The sequence below is a fragment of the Cicer arietinum genome, chromosome 6 (assembly GCF_000331145.2).
Source record: "Cicer arietinum cultivar CDC Frontier isolate Library 1 chromosome 6, Cicar.CDCFrontier_v2.0, whole genome shotgun sequence".
Classification (NCBI taxonomy): domain Eukaryota; kingdom Viridiplantae; phylum Streptophyta; class Magnoliopsida; order Fabales; family Fabaceae; genus Cicer; species Cicer arietinum.
In genome coordinates, this window is record NC_021165.2 from 23,927,025 (window position 1) to 23,945,659 (window position 18,635).

Consider the following 18,635-nt stretch of genomic DNA (forward strand, 5'->3'; position numbering starts at 1 on the left):
ATTGTATTTTTTTATATAATTTATTTGAATTTTTATTATCAAAAAGTAACGCGTAGCAACTATAAAAATGAAACATGTGATTGAATAATTTAAAAAGAAAAAGAAAACTATTAAAGATAAAAATGGTAAATAAAATAGACCACATAAAAATATTTGATTCCCTTAAATAATAATAGTATATCAATAAATCAGTATCAAGTGGATAAAAAGTGAGATGAAGATCCGTTTTCCCTCTTTTTCAGGAGTGATCAAAATCAAAATCAAAATCAAAACCCATTTGAGAGAGAAAAGATCTAATCTTTCTCTGAACAAATAAAAAATCAAACATTTTTGTTACTACCAGTAAAGTGAAAAAATGGGATTTTTTTTGGCAATTGGAGTGTTATCACCATTTCCATTGTACTATTACCTTTGGAATTATCCTCAATCATGGGTAGATATTTGTGGGAAAGGAAGAGATCCTTCAAAAATGATGGCTTATGTTGCTCATTTTTTGAAGCTAATTCAGTTCATTTCACTTTTCTCTGTCTCTTCTTTTTATTGGCCTCCTCCTTTTTGGTTTTGGCCCCTTTTTGCATTTGGACAGTTTCTTAACTTCAGGTTCTTTTCTTTTTCATTTATCTTTTTTTTGCTTTCTGGGTTTGGTTGGATTTTTGGATCTGTTAATTGGGTTTCATAAAGTTTGTTCCTTTTTTATTTTTTGTGTAATACTATTTTGTGCTGAAATTTTGAGGATGTTTTTGTTTTGAAGAATTTGTTATTTGTTGAATAATGTGTGGTTAGTTTTATGATTATTATTTTTTGTTGTCAAGTAGTCTAGTGGTTAACCTCACATACCTTAAATGCTGAGATATCAACGTCCTTGTAGCTACCGATTGAGCTGTACTTATAGTATCAATTTTATGATTTTTATTGGATACTATTAGGATAAGAAAATTGGATTAAGTTTTCTGTTTCAATTGGGTGATAGAATGATACTTTGCAGTAGTTAGTTATTACTGTGTGTTTGAACTTACAGTGAACTTGACGACGCCTGGTTTTGTTAAAGCTCGAAAATGTAGCTTTTACTAAAATAACGGCGTCAAACCATGATTAGGTCAAATTCAATGTGAATCCATAAATGCAAGTATATGAATTAGATCTTAAAAGGATTTTTTAGGAAGCTGCTGATATTGTAATTGATTGTGAAATAAATGTTTTAGTTTGATATGCTAATTGGTGCAATGGTGTAAATTCATAATGCTAACATATGGGATATAATTTATTTTCAAGATGATATTCAATCATGTGGTGTGGAATTGCTGTACCTGTGTTCTGTGTGACTGACATAGGAGAATACTATTGTCTTAAGCTATGAAGCACTCATGCAAACACCAGACACTGCACTATTGTATTAACTGCATGTGTCGTCGCGTTGTCTGTATTGTTGGACATCAGACACACCTTTAATGTGAAGTATCATAATTGCAGAAGTGATGTTTTTACTTTCTTTTTTTATTATTACCAAACAAGGTTATCAAGCACCCTGCAAAACATAACTCTTATATGTGATTTTACAAAAGTTAAAAACAAAATACATTATGTTTTAATTTGGGAAGTATTGCAGCAAGAGACTGTTACCTGCAGGTCATTCAGGGAATTATATATATCAACAAATGATGTAATGTTTTGCAAATTTATTCCTCTTAAACAAAATATTAAATGAAGAAGAATTACATATATGAATACCATCTTTTTGATGATGAAACAGTGTATCCTTCATCATTGTATCTTCAAAGAAGTTTGATGAGCTTATTATCACTATGCCTTATTTTTTAACTAAGGAAACAATTGTTTGAATCTATTACTTTGGAATTTAACTAATCACGATGATGGATATTGTCACATGACAGGGTTTATCAGCTGCTTGGCGAGGCTGGCACGTACTACGGCGTACGCTTTGGAAAAACTATTCCTTGGGTAACCGAGTTCCCGTTCGGGGTCATCAGTGATCCTCAGTATGTTGGCAGTATCATGAGTCTTGTTGCATGCCTTGCATGGGTTCCTTTTCAGTACATTCTCCTGTGGATTTTAGGATACGTGTTTATGATGCGTGTCGAATCAAAGGAAGATCCGTCGACTCGCGCCAAGCCACTCAATTGATTTAGTTTCAGTAGATTGATTAGATATAACTTGGAAGATTCAGTAGCATCTGAGGTGCCAAATTCTTTGTATGTTTCTGTTTCTTTCCCTATGTACTTGAATGTCATGTCTATTTATATGTTATGATTCCACAAAACTATTTTGAAATGAACTGCAACGTGTAAACTTAGTCGATTTCTGACTCTCAACACGGACTTGGATTCTCTATTGCCTCTCCAGTCTTTCCAGCCAAAGGTCAGCTGTTGGGTTAGTCCAATGGCCAAGAAATCATCTCCGCTGCTCTTGACATATGTATCTCAAGTGCGTCAAAGTGTAAACTGATTGAGAAATGTTTTTCAAACACAAATATGGACAAGACATCGAATATTTATGCCGTGTAACTCTCTTCTTAGATGCTTGTTCTCTCACCTTGGGACTCATGTACATTCTCAATGGTATATGGTGTAGAAAATCATGTGTACAAATAGGGATGAGAATAGGCTAAATCTTTCGGTAGAGGCTTATGGTCTAATCTATTTATAGTGTGACCTGACCTATTTAATAAAAAGGTTAGACTATACTATTTTTAAAGTCTATTTATTAAAATATGTCAGACTTAGACTTATAAAAAAACTTATTAGACCTAATAGGTCCGTCTATATATATTTTATTATTTATTAATGTTATTTTTTATTATTATTTATTAATAATATTATTTCTTATTTTAAAGTCTATCAATTAGAAAATTACTCGTTTCATGTTCGATAGGCGTTTAATTTGGTAGCGATTCCATATTCGGTAGTAGTTCTATATTCAATAGCTATTCAATTAGCATATTCGGTAGTGGTTCCATATTCAGTAGCTATTCAATTAGAGAATCACTCAGTAGTCGTCGTTTCATCTTTGTTTGAGAGGTAATATTGGATGGTGCGTTTGTTTTAGGAAAAAATCTATTCTTTGAGACCAAATATTATTTTTTGTTTAATATATATAAATATGTATATTAGTATTGGCACGTGGAGAGCATCATGTAAATTAGTATGGATATAGTATGTAGTTTGATATATGTATAAAGATTAATTATGTATTCTTGAAAGATTATTGCAGCACATACTTGTTAGTTATTATTTTATTATATGTGATTATAATTTTATTAATTTCTCTTTAATATAAAGGTATAATTTAGTCTATTTAAAAAAAATGTAAAATATAACATTTAAATGTTTTAATGTGAATAAAACTTTTAAATATGATTTCAAGCCATATCAAATTTTTAAAAAGGTTAGGTCGGAAAAAAAACCGTAGGCCTAAAAAATTAATCGTAAGTCAGACTTAAGCCTTTTAAAGTCTGACCTGACCTATTCCCACTCCTATGTCTAAATAACACATTTGACATTGATTTAGGTGATAACTTCAATAAATGCAATCTTCCTCATGTGATAAGGATTCACATTTTTTGTTTGTTGTTTGGATAAAAAAGATTCATCTTTCGTTTTCTATGTCACAAGATATGTGCGTGCTGTTTCACATGTTTCTCGACTTTTATTTTTACACTTTTGATTTTCACTTTAATGCACATGCTTTGTTATCTTTAGCACGAACAAAACCATGAATTTGTCAATATACATTCTGTCTTTACTAAAAGTTTTAATCACAGTTAGCACAACCACATAACAAGAAACCAAGGCTATGCAAAAGCTAGAGAAAGATTGAAAGTTTGAATTGCGTTTTTTACAGCCTCAACATCGATATCAATCAACTTTCCCGTTTTCGATGATATCACAATGCATTTCTTCTCTTCAGACTGCGGAACAAACTTGTTTCCCTTCTCTTGGGAGCTGAATAGTGCAACACTGCATAAAATCAGGAACACTTTTGTTGGAGCAATGTAATCGTTTTGTAGCTTGAAACAAAGCTAAATAAATGCGCCTTTTAGGGAACTGTTGTAATTTATATGAATGATAAAAATACCTAGGTTTGTCACGCGCATTTGCAAGCTGAATTGCAGCTGTATTGGTCGCTATGACTCCGGCAGAATCATTAATAAGAGCAGCCATCTAAGCCATACAACAAGAGAATGAAATCGCATTAATATCATTTCTGATCCAAATTCCATGCAATCACAAATTCAAAGTCACTATAGTCAAGGAATTAAAACTACTAGATGAAGATTAGATGACTCATTTAAATTACAATATATTAGATTCAAACAAAAGTTCACTATGCTAGACGATTGATCTCCATCTAGCAGTTATAAATCGCTAACTACATTGTAGGTGTGAATTGGTGACTACATATAATTCGAATTCAGATCGCATGAAGACTATGCCAATGGAGAAACAAAGACACTATTTATGCTCAAAAGCCTATTCCTCTGTCCCTTATTTTTGTCTTTCCCCTTCCTATGGTTTTTCTATATTGAAGAAACATAATTATTTAGTGACTTGATCATTCATTTTCATTACTTCACATTTCAATGTCTTGACATTTTTTACTACCTAGTTTTTTCTTCAAGTTTGTTGCATGCAAAATTTATAAAAACTATAAGATACTTGAGTACCTGTCCAGGGGTGGTTATGAAGATTATGGAGGAATCTTCTCCAACAATTTCCTCAACATTTTCCCTTTCTTTCTCATGTGGAATGACAAAAAGTGGCGTAAATTCCCTGTTACAAGTATATTAATTTTAAAAAATATTGTCCCATAACATACATACCAGACAATGTTTTAAATAGGACATTTTTTTTTTTGGTGTAACAATAATAATTAACAAGTCTTAACCTATGTTTGATTCAATGGTAAAACATTCACGTTTGGGTTGGTCAAATCATGTTTGGCCAACAATTAGTTATGTATGACTTTCTGTCCTAAAATAGATTCCATCGCCAACTCAATTTTACCGAAAAGTTTAGTGCATATTTCGTATCAGTGTTTTCCAGAATCACATTGAGCCATCATGAAAATGAAAAACTATAAGTTGTAGCTTTTGCAAAATCATTGTGGCTCATCATAATTCAGACAAATTCACCGAAATATCAAATATACACTTAGATTTCTAGGTATAAGATACAATTTTCAATTTTAATAAAAGTGGCAAATACAATACATATACACACTCAAAAGTAATTTTGGTCCAAACATTAACTACTAAAAATTATTTTTTTCTCGTAAATGTATTGAAACATTAATTACTTTACATTCATTTCACTTTTTGACCAACATCAATTCATTCAAAAAACAATTTTCATCACCACAGAACCAATCATATACACTTGTATGTTGAGAAAAAAATTCTACAAGCTTAAATGATGGCATAAGACAGACTATATTTTAGAGTGCAACATTTCATACCTTAAAGAATCAGCAATTTCAGCCCACACTTCAAGTGGTAGTAAACTATCAGGATCACCCCTAGACTGCATTGATGCCTTTGAATCTGATTGTATCCCATGAATCACAACATATCTTCCTTTCTTTACACCTGCTTTTGTGTATTTTTCCTCCACAACTTCCTTCAACTTCCTCGAAATCGATACTTTAAGTGGCGGCACAACCTGCCGTGGAACGCTTCGAAATGGTTTTCCTAACCAGTCTTCCATCTGATGGTACCTGGTACGAAAAACTCATTGGAAATGTTCCTCAGTTAAAGAAAATTTTCACTAAAAACTACCTAAGGTAAGTCTAAGCCTATGTTTGGTTCTACACTGAGACATCCTGAATCAAGTTTGGGCACGTTTAACCACAAATTAGTTATGTTGGACTATCAATACCAAAACTGATTACATCCCCAAACTATATTCTACCGAGTATGTGTTTGCATTCACGTTTAAAGGGGTGTGTACCGTGCGTCCAAGGAGAAGCTCCCTCTTGGAGCTTCATAACCGCCACATGTTCAAACCTGTCTACTGGGATTCCAAACATGCCATGAAAAGCTTAGATTTCTAGCTTTTGCAGTGACATAGAATCAATTTTCAAATTTATTAAAAGTGGCAGATATATATATACTCAAAAGCAATTTTGATCTAAACTATCCGAACACGAAATGAAAAAAAAAATTTTTTCATGAATTTATTATCTAAACATAAACCTCTTTTTGCTTTCAACTCGACTAAAATCTATTTTCCAAAATCAATTGGTTCAAAATCAATATTTGTTAGCGCAGAAACAAAAAACACACTAAATCATTTGTGTTGTTACATTAACTCACATATGGTATCCTCCTTCTGAAAGATTTAGAGAATCAGGTGTGAATGTTTCAGATAAAAGCAATCCTGCTCCTGCAGCATTCACATTTGGGTAGACATAACTAACTCTATCTCTTGCAGTTGTCATGAATAAATATGCTGCATGCCCGATGCCTGCCAATTTTGTGCTTAACACCATGTCATAGTATCTACTCTGTAAGCATAATGCAGTAATGCATCAGTTTCTAGAGAATTTCAAGCAGGGGAGTTTTGAAGCGTTTTGAGGTTAGATTGCAAGGTTGCAATATTGTTGTAATAATAATAAAGTATTTCTTAAGCTTCTTCATATGAGGGAAGTCCCTAAACTGTGTAAAATGCACATAAAGTTTTTGCAATTGCATGATAGAAATCATTGAACACTTATACATAAAAACAATTTAAGCTAAATGTTATGCACTAAGTAGTGTTTTATTTCACATTGATTTTTTTGTCTTAATCCTCTGACTCCTAAGGAAAATGAGTCCTCGTATTCGAAGTTTGGCCTAGAGATAAATAAAATATGATCAATGATCGTTGCAATCAGATTTTAAACTCAGGAACCTCTGATCGTTCGTTTTTAACGTAACTCATTAACCATTTGAACTCAATCACTTGCCAATGAACCTAATTACACAATTAATACCATATTTCTATTATTATCTTTTAGAGTATAATTAATAGAGTGGTTTGATCAATGTAACCAACGTTACTTAGTGCAATAAGGTTTGATCGCTGTTATATATATGATTGTCTTGTTGTATCATAATATTATTCTTAAAACTTGTTTACAAATATGACAATGATAAAATATATTGGATTTTTACGGTGTCTATCAAACTCATTTTCTACAATGTTCATGTAGAAAGGTAAGATCGATTTTTTGTCCCAAACTTTTAAGTGTATGTTTGGAATCACGGTAAATTTGACCAAGTCATACTGACATCATAATTTTATTAAAGCTCAAAAGTATAGTTTTTGTCAAAATTATTATGATACGTCATAATTCTGTTAAATTCATTGTCGATCTAAACATTTGCCGAAGATAAAATATCTAAACTCACTTCACACAAAGTATTTAGAAAATATATGGTGGCCAACCAACCTTTAAAACTCCAACAAAATCAGTATACTCAGCAGGCTCAGGAAACTCATCATCAGGATCAAAAACATTAGCCCATCTAACATTCTTATTCAACTCATAACACTGTTTCCCTCTCTCAGAACCAACCACATCAATCAAAACACCAGGGTACCTATCCTTAAGCAACTGTATAGTTGGAAAAAACAATAGGTTCTCATAAACACCACCAGACACCACGCAACAACACCTCCTAACATCACCTCTAACTTTCAATCCAATTGAAGCTATCTCAACTGAATAACCAGCTGGAAACTTCAAGAATCCATAAGGGTTGTTTGGATTATCTGGTGGCCTTGGATCTTCTTCTTGTTTACCATCTGAAAACAATGAACCATATTCAAGGTTGGGGTCTTCTCCATCATCAAAAGGGTCAAGCCATGGATTTTTCTTTTTGGCATTGACACAAACACTTGGTCTTCTATTAGAATTTCTTCCGGTCTTAACCCTCCGGTTCTCAAGGGAATGTGGCACCTGTAATCTAGAATTCGGCCCGGTAAGTAAAACTTGACCAACAATTGTTCCAGCCAGAATTTGAACTCGTCTTTTATTGGAACTATATAATGGATAATTTGAAGGAAAGGAAGGTGGGTTTGTAAGGAAATGTGAGAAAGGTTTTTGATTTATAAGAAGTGAATAATGTGTTGATGTTGCAGCCATTGATTGAGTTTTTCAAATTTGTTTCTTATTTTGTTTTTGGAATTTGTTTTTGCTACAAAGATGGAACATATTGAAGAGTAGAATGTGTGGAAATGAGTTGGATAAGTGGGTCCCATCTATTCCTTTTTTTTGTATGTTCAGTTTATATTGTTACCAATGATCATCAATCTTTTCTTCTGGTTATAAACAACTATAGTGTTGCCATTTTAAAAGTACTAATTTTTTGTTGTGAGTCCTTGACCTTATGCTAGAAAGTATAATTTTGTTAAAGTTGTGGTACTCAATATATTTTCTTAAAGAGTTGTATTATTTGAGCAAAAAATTAGTGCATTGCTTCAACATTTCTTGATTAATGGGTTGCAATATTCAAGGTGTTCTTGAGACATTAAGTTAAGTATATGGATTTTCTTACTTCCATGATGTTTAATATCAATTTTATTATTTAATTTAGAATTTTTACTTACATTTGATATACCAATTCATACTATTAAAAAATGATTTCTATTCTTAAGACGTAATTGCTGTTAGATTAATTAACTAATTAATTATCAATAATAATTATTAATTAAATTATAGTTAATTAATATTAATTAATAAATTATATATATATTAGATTTTTGTTGTTGAATACACTCTGATCAGTTATAGCCATTTAACTAGTTATCCCGTTAGATACTTAACTTAGCCCAATCTTCTCATTCAAATAAGTGTCATGTCGTTTATAGTTAATTTCTCTTTCCTACTCATTCATTTCTCTTGAGCCACGACAAAAGTGTCATGTCGTTTATAGTTAATTTATCTTTCTTACGTACCACTCACTCATTGGTCTACCATCAACTTTCCTCTCTCTCTCTCTCTTCTTTCTCTCTCTACAGTGCTCTTCTTGATTCGTTGCTTTCTCCACCAACAAATTTCCATTCAAGTTAAACAAAAGAAAATTACCTTTCACTTTCTCACTCTTTCTCTGCAACTTTCTCATCACTCTTAACACCTCACTCCAACAAACAAACCCATTCAAAGCTTCTATCTTTTTCATACACACAATAAAAAACACCAAAAAAGAACAAAGAAATTTACCTCATTTTTCAGTTAAATTAAAAATCCTTCCCAAAAAAGAAACCCTTTACTCTTTCTAGGGTTTTGCGTTGAAATTCTAAATTTTCAAAACCAAGTTAATTTTTTTTTATCATCTTTTCTTCCAATTCAGTGTTTGAAAACACGAAACTTTGAATTGGGTATTCGGCATTGAAATCCAAGAGAGTTTGAGAAGAAAATTGTATAATCTAGGGTTTGAATTTTGCAATGTCGGGTCCACCGAGAGTTCGATCCATGAATGTTACCGTCGGTGATCATGAGTCACGGCCGGTGCTTGTTCCCGCCGGAAACAAGGTGCGTCTCTTCAAGGTGGTTAAGAAACCGGCGCCGGAAACTAAGAAGGCTTCGGAGGTGGTTATGAATCCGCAATGTGTGGTGGTTACGCCGGAGATTTCGAAGCGACGGGATCATTGCCATCAGGCAGTGGTGAAGAATGTGTCGATGAATGCTTCGTGTTCTTCGGATGCTTCATCAACGGATTCTTCGACTTATAGTAGTGGCGCTTCGTCGAGCGGGAAGGTGGCGCTGGCGCGGCACTTGAGGAAGAAACCGATTGGTTCAAAGATTGGGAAGTTGGGTACTGATGCTGTGGTTGCTCCTGTTGAGGTAGATTCGAGTGATGGCTTGGAGGGCAAGAAAAGGTGTACTTGGGTTACACCAAATACAGGTATTTTCATTTGTTTATGTTCCTGATTAGCTTAGGCTCTGTTTGGATAAAGATCTTAATTAAGTGCTTATCATATACTAGTAAGTGCTCAGTACAAACTATTTCTATCACAAGATAAAATAAAGTGTAACTGCTTCATATAAGTTATAAGTTGTTTTCCTTAGCTATACCAGAGAATTTATGGAAATAAGCTGAAAATAAATTATGGACATATCATAAGTTGTTTCTTTAATCTCTTTCAAATAGTCTTATAAATTATTAGTCCTTATGTGAATAGATTATTGTTTGAGAATTGTGATGATGGTACTACTGGTTTGAGCTTTGGATGTAACTGTAAGGTTGTAATTGACTGCGATGTAAAAAATGAGAAATTTGTGGAAAGGCTTGCAAGCACAGTGTTTATGAGAATTTTGTTTGGTTCAAATAGGATGGGGAGGGAAGGGAGGGGAGATATTTGGTTTGGCTAGAGCAGGAGAAGAGAAGAGAAGGGAAATAACCTTCTTATTGTTTGGTTCGTGAGGAGGGGAGAGATTTTAATGGAGGAAAAATGTTAATTTATAGTTTACACCCGTATAACATTTAATGTAAGAATATCAGTTAAGATTTCATTAAATCATATTCTCTCTTCTCTAAAATCCTCAAATATTAGTGTCGTGCTCAAGTTAGTTTTGTTTTCTGCTGATGTGTTGGGAGTTTCCACTCCTAGACTGATTGTTGTTTAGTTCTCTTTCTTTAGGCTTCGACCCTCTTTATTTTGAGTAAATACCCCTTAATATTGTTGGGAGCCATAATTGAGTGAGGAATGATTTTTTCCCATTCTCTGTCTTTCATTTACTTTCAACCGAACACTATGTAATGTACTTAGGTTTAGCGAGCCACCTTATCATTTAGCACTTTAGTGAGTTAATTAGTCATTTGACATGGAAATCATGTGGAATTTTGGCTGTAGCAGATCGTATGTAGACAGCATTTCATGTTTGAGCTGAGTATGATGGCTTAGTTGTGAGATATATTCTTGGTTTTGATTTTCTTAGGTTGGAAGCTTTAAAAAATGTGAAATTTGTTCTGTGTCTTTGTAAATTGCATTTTTAGCTTCTATAGAACAATTTTATTTCCAAATAGTGTTCTACATCACTCACTGACTGTGGTCTCATGATTGATAGTACAATGCTTATTCTGGTTCCAATTAAACATTATAAACAAGTGATTAAGACTAAAATATAGTTAGCAATGCATGAATAGTTCCATGTTCATCCTCAATTTTTCTTGTATGTAATGCTTTTCTGCATGACATGCCTGCCCATAGTAGCGATTAAGAGTTATACATTGCAGCTGAAGGCAGTTTTGAGTTGCTACTAATATGCTTAACAAGGGTTGCATTGATTTGCCTCCTTCCATAACTCTGCTTATGGATGCTCATTGCTCAACCTTTTTTACTGCTAGCTTGGAAGATTCATACCTTTCGTAAAGGCAGCCTAAACACTTCAAAATAGTTTATTTATTGGTATCGTACCAATGTCAGACCCGTGACAGAAACTTCAGAAATATCACATGTACTGTTTGAACTTTTATATCAATACGTATGGAAATATCACAATAATTGGATAAATCACAGCATTTTATTATGTCTATTAAAACGCATGTTCATTTTTAAAACACGAATTCTCTCTTTTGATTTAAGATTTTTGTTTTAATTCTATACATTCTATTCAATCCATGCTCTTTAATTTTTAAATTTGTCATGTTCTGTGTTCGTGTCATCTCTCATCTGTATCACGTCATGTGTCATCATATTAATGTTTTCTACCTATATTGGGAAGTCATCATTTGGCAGTTAGTGTAGTTCACATGGCTCATATGATTCTTCTACTGACGTTCTTCCATAATTCTTCAATGTTTAATAGATCACATGCAACCTATAAAGCATGAACACATCATTATTGTGATGTGCCTGTATGTTGACTTGGACAGATAATTGTATGTCACTTTGGCGACATACATACATCAGTGGTTTTTTATATTTAATAAAAAAATAAAGAAGTATCTGTTACTTCAACATTGTAATTGCAAATTTCTTGTTCATTTTCCCTCTAATTTGCTCTCATTTGTTTCAGAACCATGTTATATTGCTTTTCATGACAAAGAGTGGGGAGTTCCTATTCACGGCGACAAGTATGTGGGTTTGTTATGGTGTTAGCACAATCTTCTCTTTTCGCTCAGCTTCCAGATTGGAACTATGTCTCAATGCGGGAATTTGGTTTTTGTGCAGGAAACTGTTTGAGTTACTCAGCTTCTCTGGAGCCTTGGCGGAACTGTCGTGGCCCACCATTCTTGGCAAAAGACAGTTATTTCGGTACTGATATATTTTCTGTGATATATAATTAAATGGGTTGCATTTTACACTCATAAATCAGAAAAGGTTGCTCATTTTATGTGCTTCTATGTGGCTCTTGATGGATTCAGATGATGTCGTATGCAGAAAATGCACTAAAAATTTAGCTCTGAATTAATGGCTGTGATGTATCCATAAACACAGGGAAGTATTTTTGGATTTTGATCCATGTGCGGTTTCAAGAATGAACGAGAAAAAGATAGTTGCACCTGGAAGTCCTGCCAACTCATTGCTGTCGGAGCTCAGGCTGCGGTCCATAATTGAAAATGCACGCCAGATGTGTAAGGTAAATACTCTTACAGCATGATTGTCTAGTCTTATGTACAGCATGTGTAAAAGTTGCAATCTATCGCTTTCTTATTTTTTTTCCTTCTAAATTAAAAGACTCTTGTTGAAGTGAATGAATCTAGAGTGTTACTTTTCAAACTAATCTGCTACCTACCATGGAAAATTTTGTGAGAAAAACAAAATTTTGTGAGAAGACTAGGTTAAAAATATATAAAATATCGATTCAACTTGTTTTAACTTTTAAGGGTTGGATCATTGGTGTAATTTTCCTAGTCTACAACTTTCAAACATCAAGGTTTTTTGTCTTTATCTACATTTTTTCCTTATTGAAATGCACAGGTAATAGAAGAGTTTGGGTCTTTTGACAACTACATTTGGAACTTTGTGAACAATAAGCCTATAGTCAGCCAATTCAGGTACCCACGTCAGGTACCTGCCAAATCTCCAAAAGCAGAATTCATTAGTAAAGACCTCGTAAGGAGAGGATTCAGAAGCGTGGGACCGACAGTCATCTACACTTTCATGCAAGTGGCCGGGCTAACGAATGATCACCTTATCAGTTGCTTCAGATTCAAGGAGTGTATCTTCTCCAATGCAGAAGGAGAAGGCAAAGAGAGCGGCTCCGTCAACTCTAAGGTCAAAGAGAAGAGAAATGAGGATCCAACCAATGTGGATTTGTTGCTAGCCGTGAACAAGTTGAGCTTCTCCTCTTAAGAAGCGGATTCCCCGTAGTCAGTGGTCACTATAGTCGATGATCTCAACTGTTGATCAAGATTATATAGTTGAGATTCTTAGCTTCTGATTTTTACAAGTCACGAAGTGAGCTGCTTGATCTCTATCCAACAGGAAATTTCGACGGCAGGGAATCATGGACCCTCCACTTAGTAGTACTATGGCTTTGGTTAAATGGCCTTGTTGTTAATCGGGTAGTTGTTAGGGAAGATGGGTAGGTTGTGTGTGTACAAAATCCATACAGATATTGATGAATGAAATAGGCAGTAGAAAGTTGTATTTGAAAAGCAAAGTGAATTTGGCAATTATTCATGTTCTTGTGTATTGAAAGATATGATGCAAAATAGTCTTAGTTGTTGAATTTCTTCTCTACCCTTTTCCTCTTACGTTAAGTACGTGGTCATGAATAACTAGTTTCTTTATGTTCTTTACCCTATGATAGGAGGGACCAAACCCTACCTTGTGATTTTTTCTTCACTCTTAGCACTTGCTCTATATTTAATTAAGTCTCTAGTGTCTCACCGTCAACATTGTACAGGCAAGTATTACCTACTTGGTCCATGTTCATCAAGGTTAAGTGCTGGACTCTTTTGAACTACTTTTTCTTGAAGTTGTAAGCATCAAACAAAATAAAATAGTATCTGATTTGTGCAAATTGACTAATTCATCCCCAAATTTGTAAAATGACATTCAAAATGATCCTTCTACCGATTTTTTTTTGTTAAAGACTATGACATAACATGTTAAGTAAACATTTCATATTGCACATGATATTGTATCATTGTTAGTTCACTAGAGATTAATTTGCTTGTGAAATTTAAGTAACCTTATCTACAAATTTACAATTGTGCATTACCTAACTACGAAAAATTAGTCCTTAAGCGATATAAATTTCATAGGCAAGTTAGTCTCTGGTTCAATAATATTGATATAAGATCAACGTAGAAGAGTTATACAATTAGTTAATGCATTATATCTTAATATTTATCGATAAAAGTTAAAAGGACTATTTTGACTGAAATTATATAAATTTAGAGATGTATTTGTCAATTCTAAAAACATAGATTATTTTGATTGACATTAACAATTTCAAAGTGTAATTTGCCTATACAACTCAACTACTTTTTGTTGAATAGTAGGTACCTTAGAGGATCAGGATACCTATTACTACATTTTACCTTCTACCCGATTTCATGAAATCAGTTAAAAAAATTGCCTTGATAAGATCTAGCTTCTGAACATTTAGGCCAATTTGGTTGAAAATGAAGTTGGATCACAACTACACCAATACCTGTTAGTAGAATATTTTTTTATTACCACAATTCCTAATTTTATCCAAACAAAACAAACATTATTATCAGTCTAGAGGTAACAGCTAAAATTATAGTCCAAGAAGATGCAAAATTTAGTCTTATTGGAAAGAAATATTCAGTTGCATATCTTGATCAAAAATGCAATATAGCACTAGATTTTTTGTTCATATATTTAACTTTTAAAAAAATATGCACTTATTTTGAAATATAAATTTTAATTTAAAAGTAGTGTTTTTTAAAATGATAAACTATCTGAATCTTGAAAACGTGTTTATTTTCACATATAAATTATACAAAAGCATGTCATATCCACATTATATAATTTGTAGCTTTCTTTTGTGAAACCAAACACATGCTTATTAAACTCTTTCCATGGAAAGCCTCAAATCTTAAAATAATAATATTTTTCAATTGAAGATTCTCATCATGCACATTCTCTTTTTTATCCTCCATGCTTTCATGGATTATATTTCATTATTAATAATACATGATTGATGTGTAACATAGTTTTTAAAATTTAAAATATCAAGCTAGTAACATGAGATGTAAGAAACTCTTTTTTCATCCAGAAATTTTTCCAAGAACTATTTGCTATTGTTCAATATAACCTCAACATGCTATCCTTAGTGGAACTTTATTTCCACTTAAAGGATCAAATCGATAAATATACTTCTCAATCTTCTATGTTGTATTTACATAGAGATCCTATACTCTAAAAAAAATTCATCCATTTTATGGAATACTTAACAATTGACATTAAGTTAGCTAAAAATCCAAATTGGATCATCTACAGTCGGCTTTATGGTGCAGTCGACTCTCAGTTGCAGACTGTTAGATTAAGATAGAGAAAATTTATCTCTGTTAATCTAACGGTTTAGTGCTCACTGCACCATAAAATCAGCTATAGAGGATTCAGGTTCCAAAAAAATCACCAAATCTTCTCTTAATTATTGTGCATCAATCTTCCTGATATGGCTGCAACAAGTGCTGCTCTAAAATTAGGATCAGTTGTCAAAGAAGTAGCCATTTGTTCCACCAAATTCTTTGGTAACTTAGGTGAATCTTTTCTTGGTTCATTATTCTTAGAATCTTTACTGCTCTTAGAATTTGTTAAGTCAAGAGTAACAACTTTTGGTGCTGTTGAGTTGAGAGAAGCTGAACAAGGTACCGAACCAAGGCTCACGCTACGGCCGGAACCGGATGTTGCCTCCATTGGAGATGATTGAGGATGATTGTGCTCCCCTTCATAAGTAGCAACAAGCACAGATTGATCATCCACACTTCTTTGCACCTGAATAAATAATTAACCAAACATGAGCAAAATCTTAGTGCGTGTTTGGATGCACATCTGTTACACATAATTTTACATAGAATTGAATTATTTATCTAAGTGGTTTATGTTAGCACTTGGATTTACCTTCTTTTTGACAGGGCAGCTTGGAGCAAAAGAGCATTTGAAATAAGCTCTTGGACAAGGGTTATCTCTAGTCACTTTTTGTCCATATTTCCTCCATTGATATCCATCCTTCACAATCTGAAATCACAAAAAGGAAAAAACATGTCAAAACTTCAATAGTTATACACACTTTAGTACTTTTTGAGTCTATGCTATATATATTTTCTAGTCATTTTATAGGTACAAAGTACCCATTGTTGTTTAACAGTGACTAGTCTCTGTCAGAAAACCTATTGTAAACACAAGGTGGATTCTCCACTCTCAACCAATTTTTCTCCATACACAAGAGTCAGGGACCACTTGCTTAAGATGCCCGACTCTTCTCCCCTCCCTACTAGGTTTTCCCCATACAAAAAAGCCAAAGATTAATTCCTGGACTGCTTGCTTAAGTTGTCTGAGCCCCTGACTACTCAAACCAACCACATGTGTTGGTTGGGTCTATGCTATATTACCACAAGTAACCCAACCCAAGAATCCAAATTATAGAATGAATGAATGTTAGGAATCTAAGGGAGTAACTATAAAAGAAATAAAATTAAGAAACTTACAAGGCCTGTATCAGATGCTTCAGTCCTAACATAAGCTCTTGAAATTTTGGCTTTGATGTTTTCTTCCTCCTTTGGTTTCTTACATGATTCTTCATCAGTAGAGCTACTCTCAGAGTTTCCATTGTTGTTGATTCCCATCAAATTACTATTATTGTTATTATTGCTGCTTTCAGATTTCCTTTTTTTTGATGATGTGCTAAGTTCCTTCTCAGGATTTCTCCTCATATATTCCATCAAATGGCTTCTCAAACTGTTGTAGTTCTCACAAACCACTGAGAGCATTTCCACCAATTTTTTGTTTTCTGCAGTCACCCTTTTCAGCTCCTCCTCTAATTCATCAGTGGACTGAAATTTGGAATCAATAGCATAAGTTAGAATCATTTTCAATAGTTTTAGCCAAAAGGGTCATTCCATAATGGCCTACGTGTTTGTTTCGATTCACTTATTTGATCTTATCAATAAACATAAGTATTTCCTTATAAAAACAACCTATCATATGTTTATAAATTGTTTTCAACTTATTTTCATAAACTCATCTAGATAACTTACAAAAACCACTATCCTAAAAAACTTATAAAAGTAAGCTGAAAACAATATCCAAACATGTCATAAACTGTTTCAATAAATTCTCTCAAACAATTTCACAAATACTTAGGTTCATATATAAGAGTTCAAATAACATCAAAATACAATAAAAAAATCAATTGATTAATTAAAAAATCAACCAAACTAACCTCTTCTTTCAAAGAAAACTTGGTCATCCCCAAGGAGAAAAGTTTGCTTCCAACCTCCTTCTTCTAAAAATCAACACAACAACAATGACAATAATATAAGCCAATCATTTCAAAACAAGAGCTTCTATGAAATGCATCCAATTAATTGAATGCTACATATATACATATAATTTAAATTTGTGTATACTTACAGGAACTTCTTCATGAACTCTATAAGGATTAATGTTGAGATCCAATGAAGTATTGATATATGATGAACAATCCATTTTTGTGAAATAAAATTTGTATTATCCTTTGGAATTGTATGAAGCAAAAAACAAATGAAGTATTAATAGAGATAGAAGTGCATGAACTAAGATAAAAGAATATATATAAATATAAGTGTATATATAGATAGCACTTGAGAAACTCAAGTTGAGTAAGGAAACTGAGTGGAAAGAGACACATGTGAGAAATATCAAATTATATATCCCACTTGTTTATTTATTAATTAATAATTCAAGAGCTGTCATACACGAACATTAACATACAAAGTTGGTCTTGTAGCAACCAATGTTTCGATTAAATACGCGCATTTTTTAATTTACCTATGTTTGATGGTTTTTTTTTTTTTTTCTTTCATGTGCGGAATAATAAAATGATTATATATTTAACAACATGGTGCTCTGAAGGGTGAAGCGTGAGAGTGCTCTGAAACGTGAGAACGGGGTGGTGTGAAGCGTGACAAGAATCAGGTGTTGTGAAGTGTGAGAGGAGGACCAAACGCAGATAGTGTGTTGAGATGAGGGCTTTCTATAATTGATCCAGAAAATAAGTAAATTAGGGTTTATAAAAATCCTGCCCCATGGATACCCCTTTGTCCATAAAAATGAATATTATTGTTTTTATTAAAATAGTAGATTCAAGAGGGAAGGAAATATTAACACTACATTTTTGCAATTGTTTGTAATTTAAAATATCTTGAAAAAATTACACCTATATTCTAATTTGATCAAAACAGTTTTTTTTATTAAATTCAAGACAATTTCAAATAAATACTCACATAAGTGAAAGATACTCTCATCTCTAGAAACAAATTAGTATTAAATAGTTTCTTTTAAAAATGTGGATTAATGTTATTTGGACCGACTATTCTTGAATTATAATTGGTATATATATATATACAAATATCTCCTAAAACGAATTATATATGTGACATAAATATATAAACAAATCACACACATTAATTAATTAAGCTAAAGCTAAAATAGTTAACGAACTTTAATTAA

At 32.8% G+C, this 18,635-nt stretch overlaps 4 protein-coding genes across 4 annotated transcripts; 2 read left to right on the forward strand and 2 right to left on the reverse strand.

Moving 5' to 3' along the window:
- Positions 1-209: 209 nt before the first annotated feature.
- On the forward strand, positions 210-2,349 carry LOC101511698 (phosphatidyl-N-methylethanolamine N-methyltransferase). The gene is made up of 2 exons (XM_004507016.4): positions 210-600; positions 1,893-2,349. Exons 1-2 carry the CDS (start codon positions 356-358, stop codon positions 2,140-2,142), a joined length of 495 nt encoding a protein of 164 aa, XP_004507073.1. The 5' UTR covers positions 210-355; the 3' UTR covers positions 2,143-2,349.
- A 1,385-nt stretch (positions 2,350-3,734) lies between these two features.
- On the reverse strand, positions 3,735-8,255 carry LOC101512016 (photosynthetic NDH subunit of subcomplex B 1, chloroplastic). Its single transcript, XM_004507018.4, has 6 exons — positions 7,447-8,255; positions 6,329-6,519; positions 5,473-5,730; positions 4,682-4,787; positions 4,093-4,178; positions 3,735-3,974 (listed from the first exon to the last, which is right to left on the reverse strand). Exons 1-6 carry the CDS (start codon positions 8,140-8,142, stop codon positions 3,809-3,811), a joined length of 1,503 nt encoding a protein of 500 aa, XP_004507075.1. The 5' UTR covers positions 8,143-8,255; the 3' UTR covers positions 3,735-3,808.
- Positions 8,256-8,998: 743 nt separating this feature from the next.
- Positions 8,999-13,677, forward strand: LOC101512572 (uncharacterized). The gene is made up of 5 exons (XM_004507019.4): positions 8,999-9,904; positions 12,019-12,076; positions 12,174-12,257; positions 12,441-12,582; positions 12,924-13,677. Exons 1-5 carry the CDS (start codon positions 9,445-9,447, stop codon positions 13,296-13,298), a joined length of 1,119 nt encoding a protein of 372 aa, XP_004507076.1. The 5' UTR covers positions 8,999-9,444; the 3' UTR covers positions 13,299-13,677.
- Positions 13,678-15,168: 1,491 nt separating this feature from the next.
- Positions 15,169-17,753, reverse strand: WRKY40 (probable WRKY transcription factor 40). Its single transcript, XM_004507020.4, has 5 exons — positions 17,559-17,753; positions 17,368-17,430; positions 16,634-16,978; positions 16,047-16,163; positions 15,169-15,920 (listed from the first exon to the last, which is right to left on the reverse strand). Exons 1-5 carry the CDS (start codon positions 17,631-17,633, stop codon positions 15,573-15,575), a joined length of 948 nt encoding a protein of 315 aa, XP_004507077.1. The 5' UTR covers positions 17,634-17,753; the 3' UTR covers positions 15,169-15,572.
- Between the last annotated feature and the right edge of the window lie 882 nt (positions 17,754-18,635).

What these genes read in the sequence shown, in the direction of transcription:
- LOC101511698 (XM_004507016.4), top strand. Translation starts at nt 356, where the DNA reads ATGGGATTTTTTTTGGCAATTGGAGTGTTATCACCATTTCCATTGTAC. An exon ending in GGACAGTTTCTTAACTTCAG is followed by an intron (nt 601 to 1,892) that starts GTTCTTTTCTTT and finishes GTCACATGACAG; the next exon opens with GGTTTATCAGCTGCTTGGCG.
- LOC101512016 (XM_004507018.4), bottom strand. Translation starts at nt 8,142, where the DNA reads ATGGCTGCAACATCAACACATTATTCACTTCTTATAAATCAAAAACCT. An exon ending in TCAGAAGGAGGATACCATAT is followed by an intron (nt 5,731 to 6,328) that starts GTGAGTTAATGT and finishes TTTTCGTACCAG; the next exon opens with GTACCATCAGATGGAAGACT. An exon ending in TCATAACCACCCCTGGACAG is followed by an intron (nt 4,179 to 4,681) that starts GTACTCAAGTAT and finishes TGTATGGCTTAG; the next exon opens with ATGGCTGCTCTTATTAATGA.
- LOC101512572 (XM_004507019.4), top strand. Translation starts at nt 9,445, where the DNA reads ATGTCGGGTCCACCGAGAGTTCGATCCATGAATGTTACCGTCGGTGAT. An exon ending in GGCAAAAGACAGTTATTTCG is followed by an intron (nt 12,258 to 12,440) that starts GTACTGATATAT and finishes CCATAAACACAG; the next exon opens with GGAAGTATTTTTGGATTTTG. An exon ending in ATGCACGCCAGATGTGTAAG is followed by an intron (nt 12,583 to 12,923) that starts GTAAATACTCTT and finishes TGAAATGCACAG; the next exon opens with GTAATAGAAGAGTTTGGGTC.
- WRKY40 (XM_004507020.4), bottom strand. Translation starts at nt 17,633, where the DNA reads ATGGATTGTTCATCATATATCAATACTTCATTGGATCTCAACATTAAT. An exon ending in AGTTTTCTTTGAAAGAAGAG is followed by an intron (nt 16,979 to 17,367) that starts GTTAGTTTGGTT and finishes TCCAAATTTCAG; the next exon opens with TCCACTGATGAATTAGAGGA. An exon ending in AAGCATCTGATACAGGCCTT is followed by an intron (nt 16,164 to 16,633) that starts GTAAGTTTCTTA and finishes TTGTGATTTCAG; the next exon opens with ATTGTGAAGGATGGATATCA.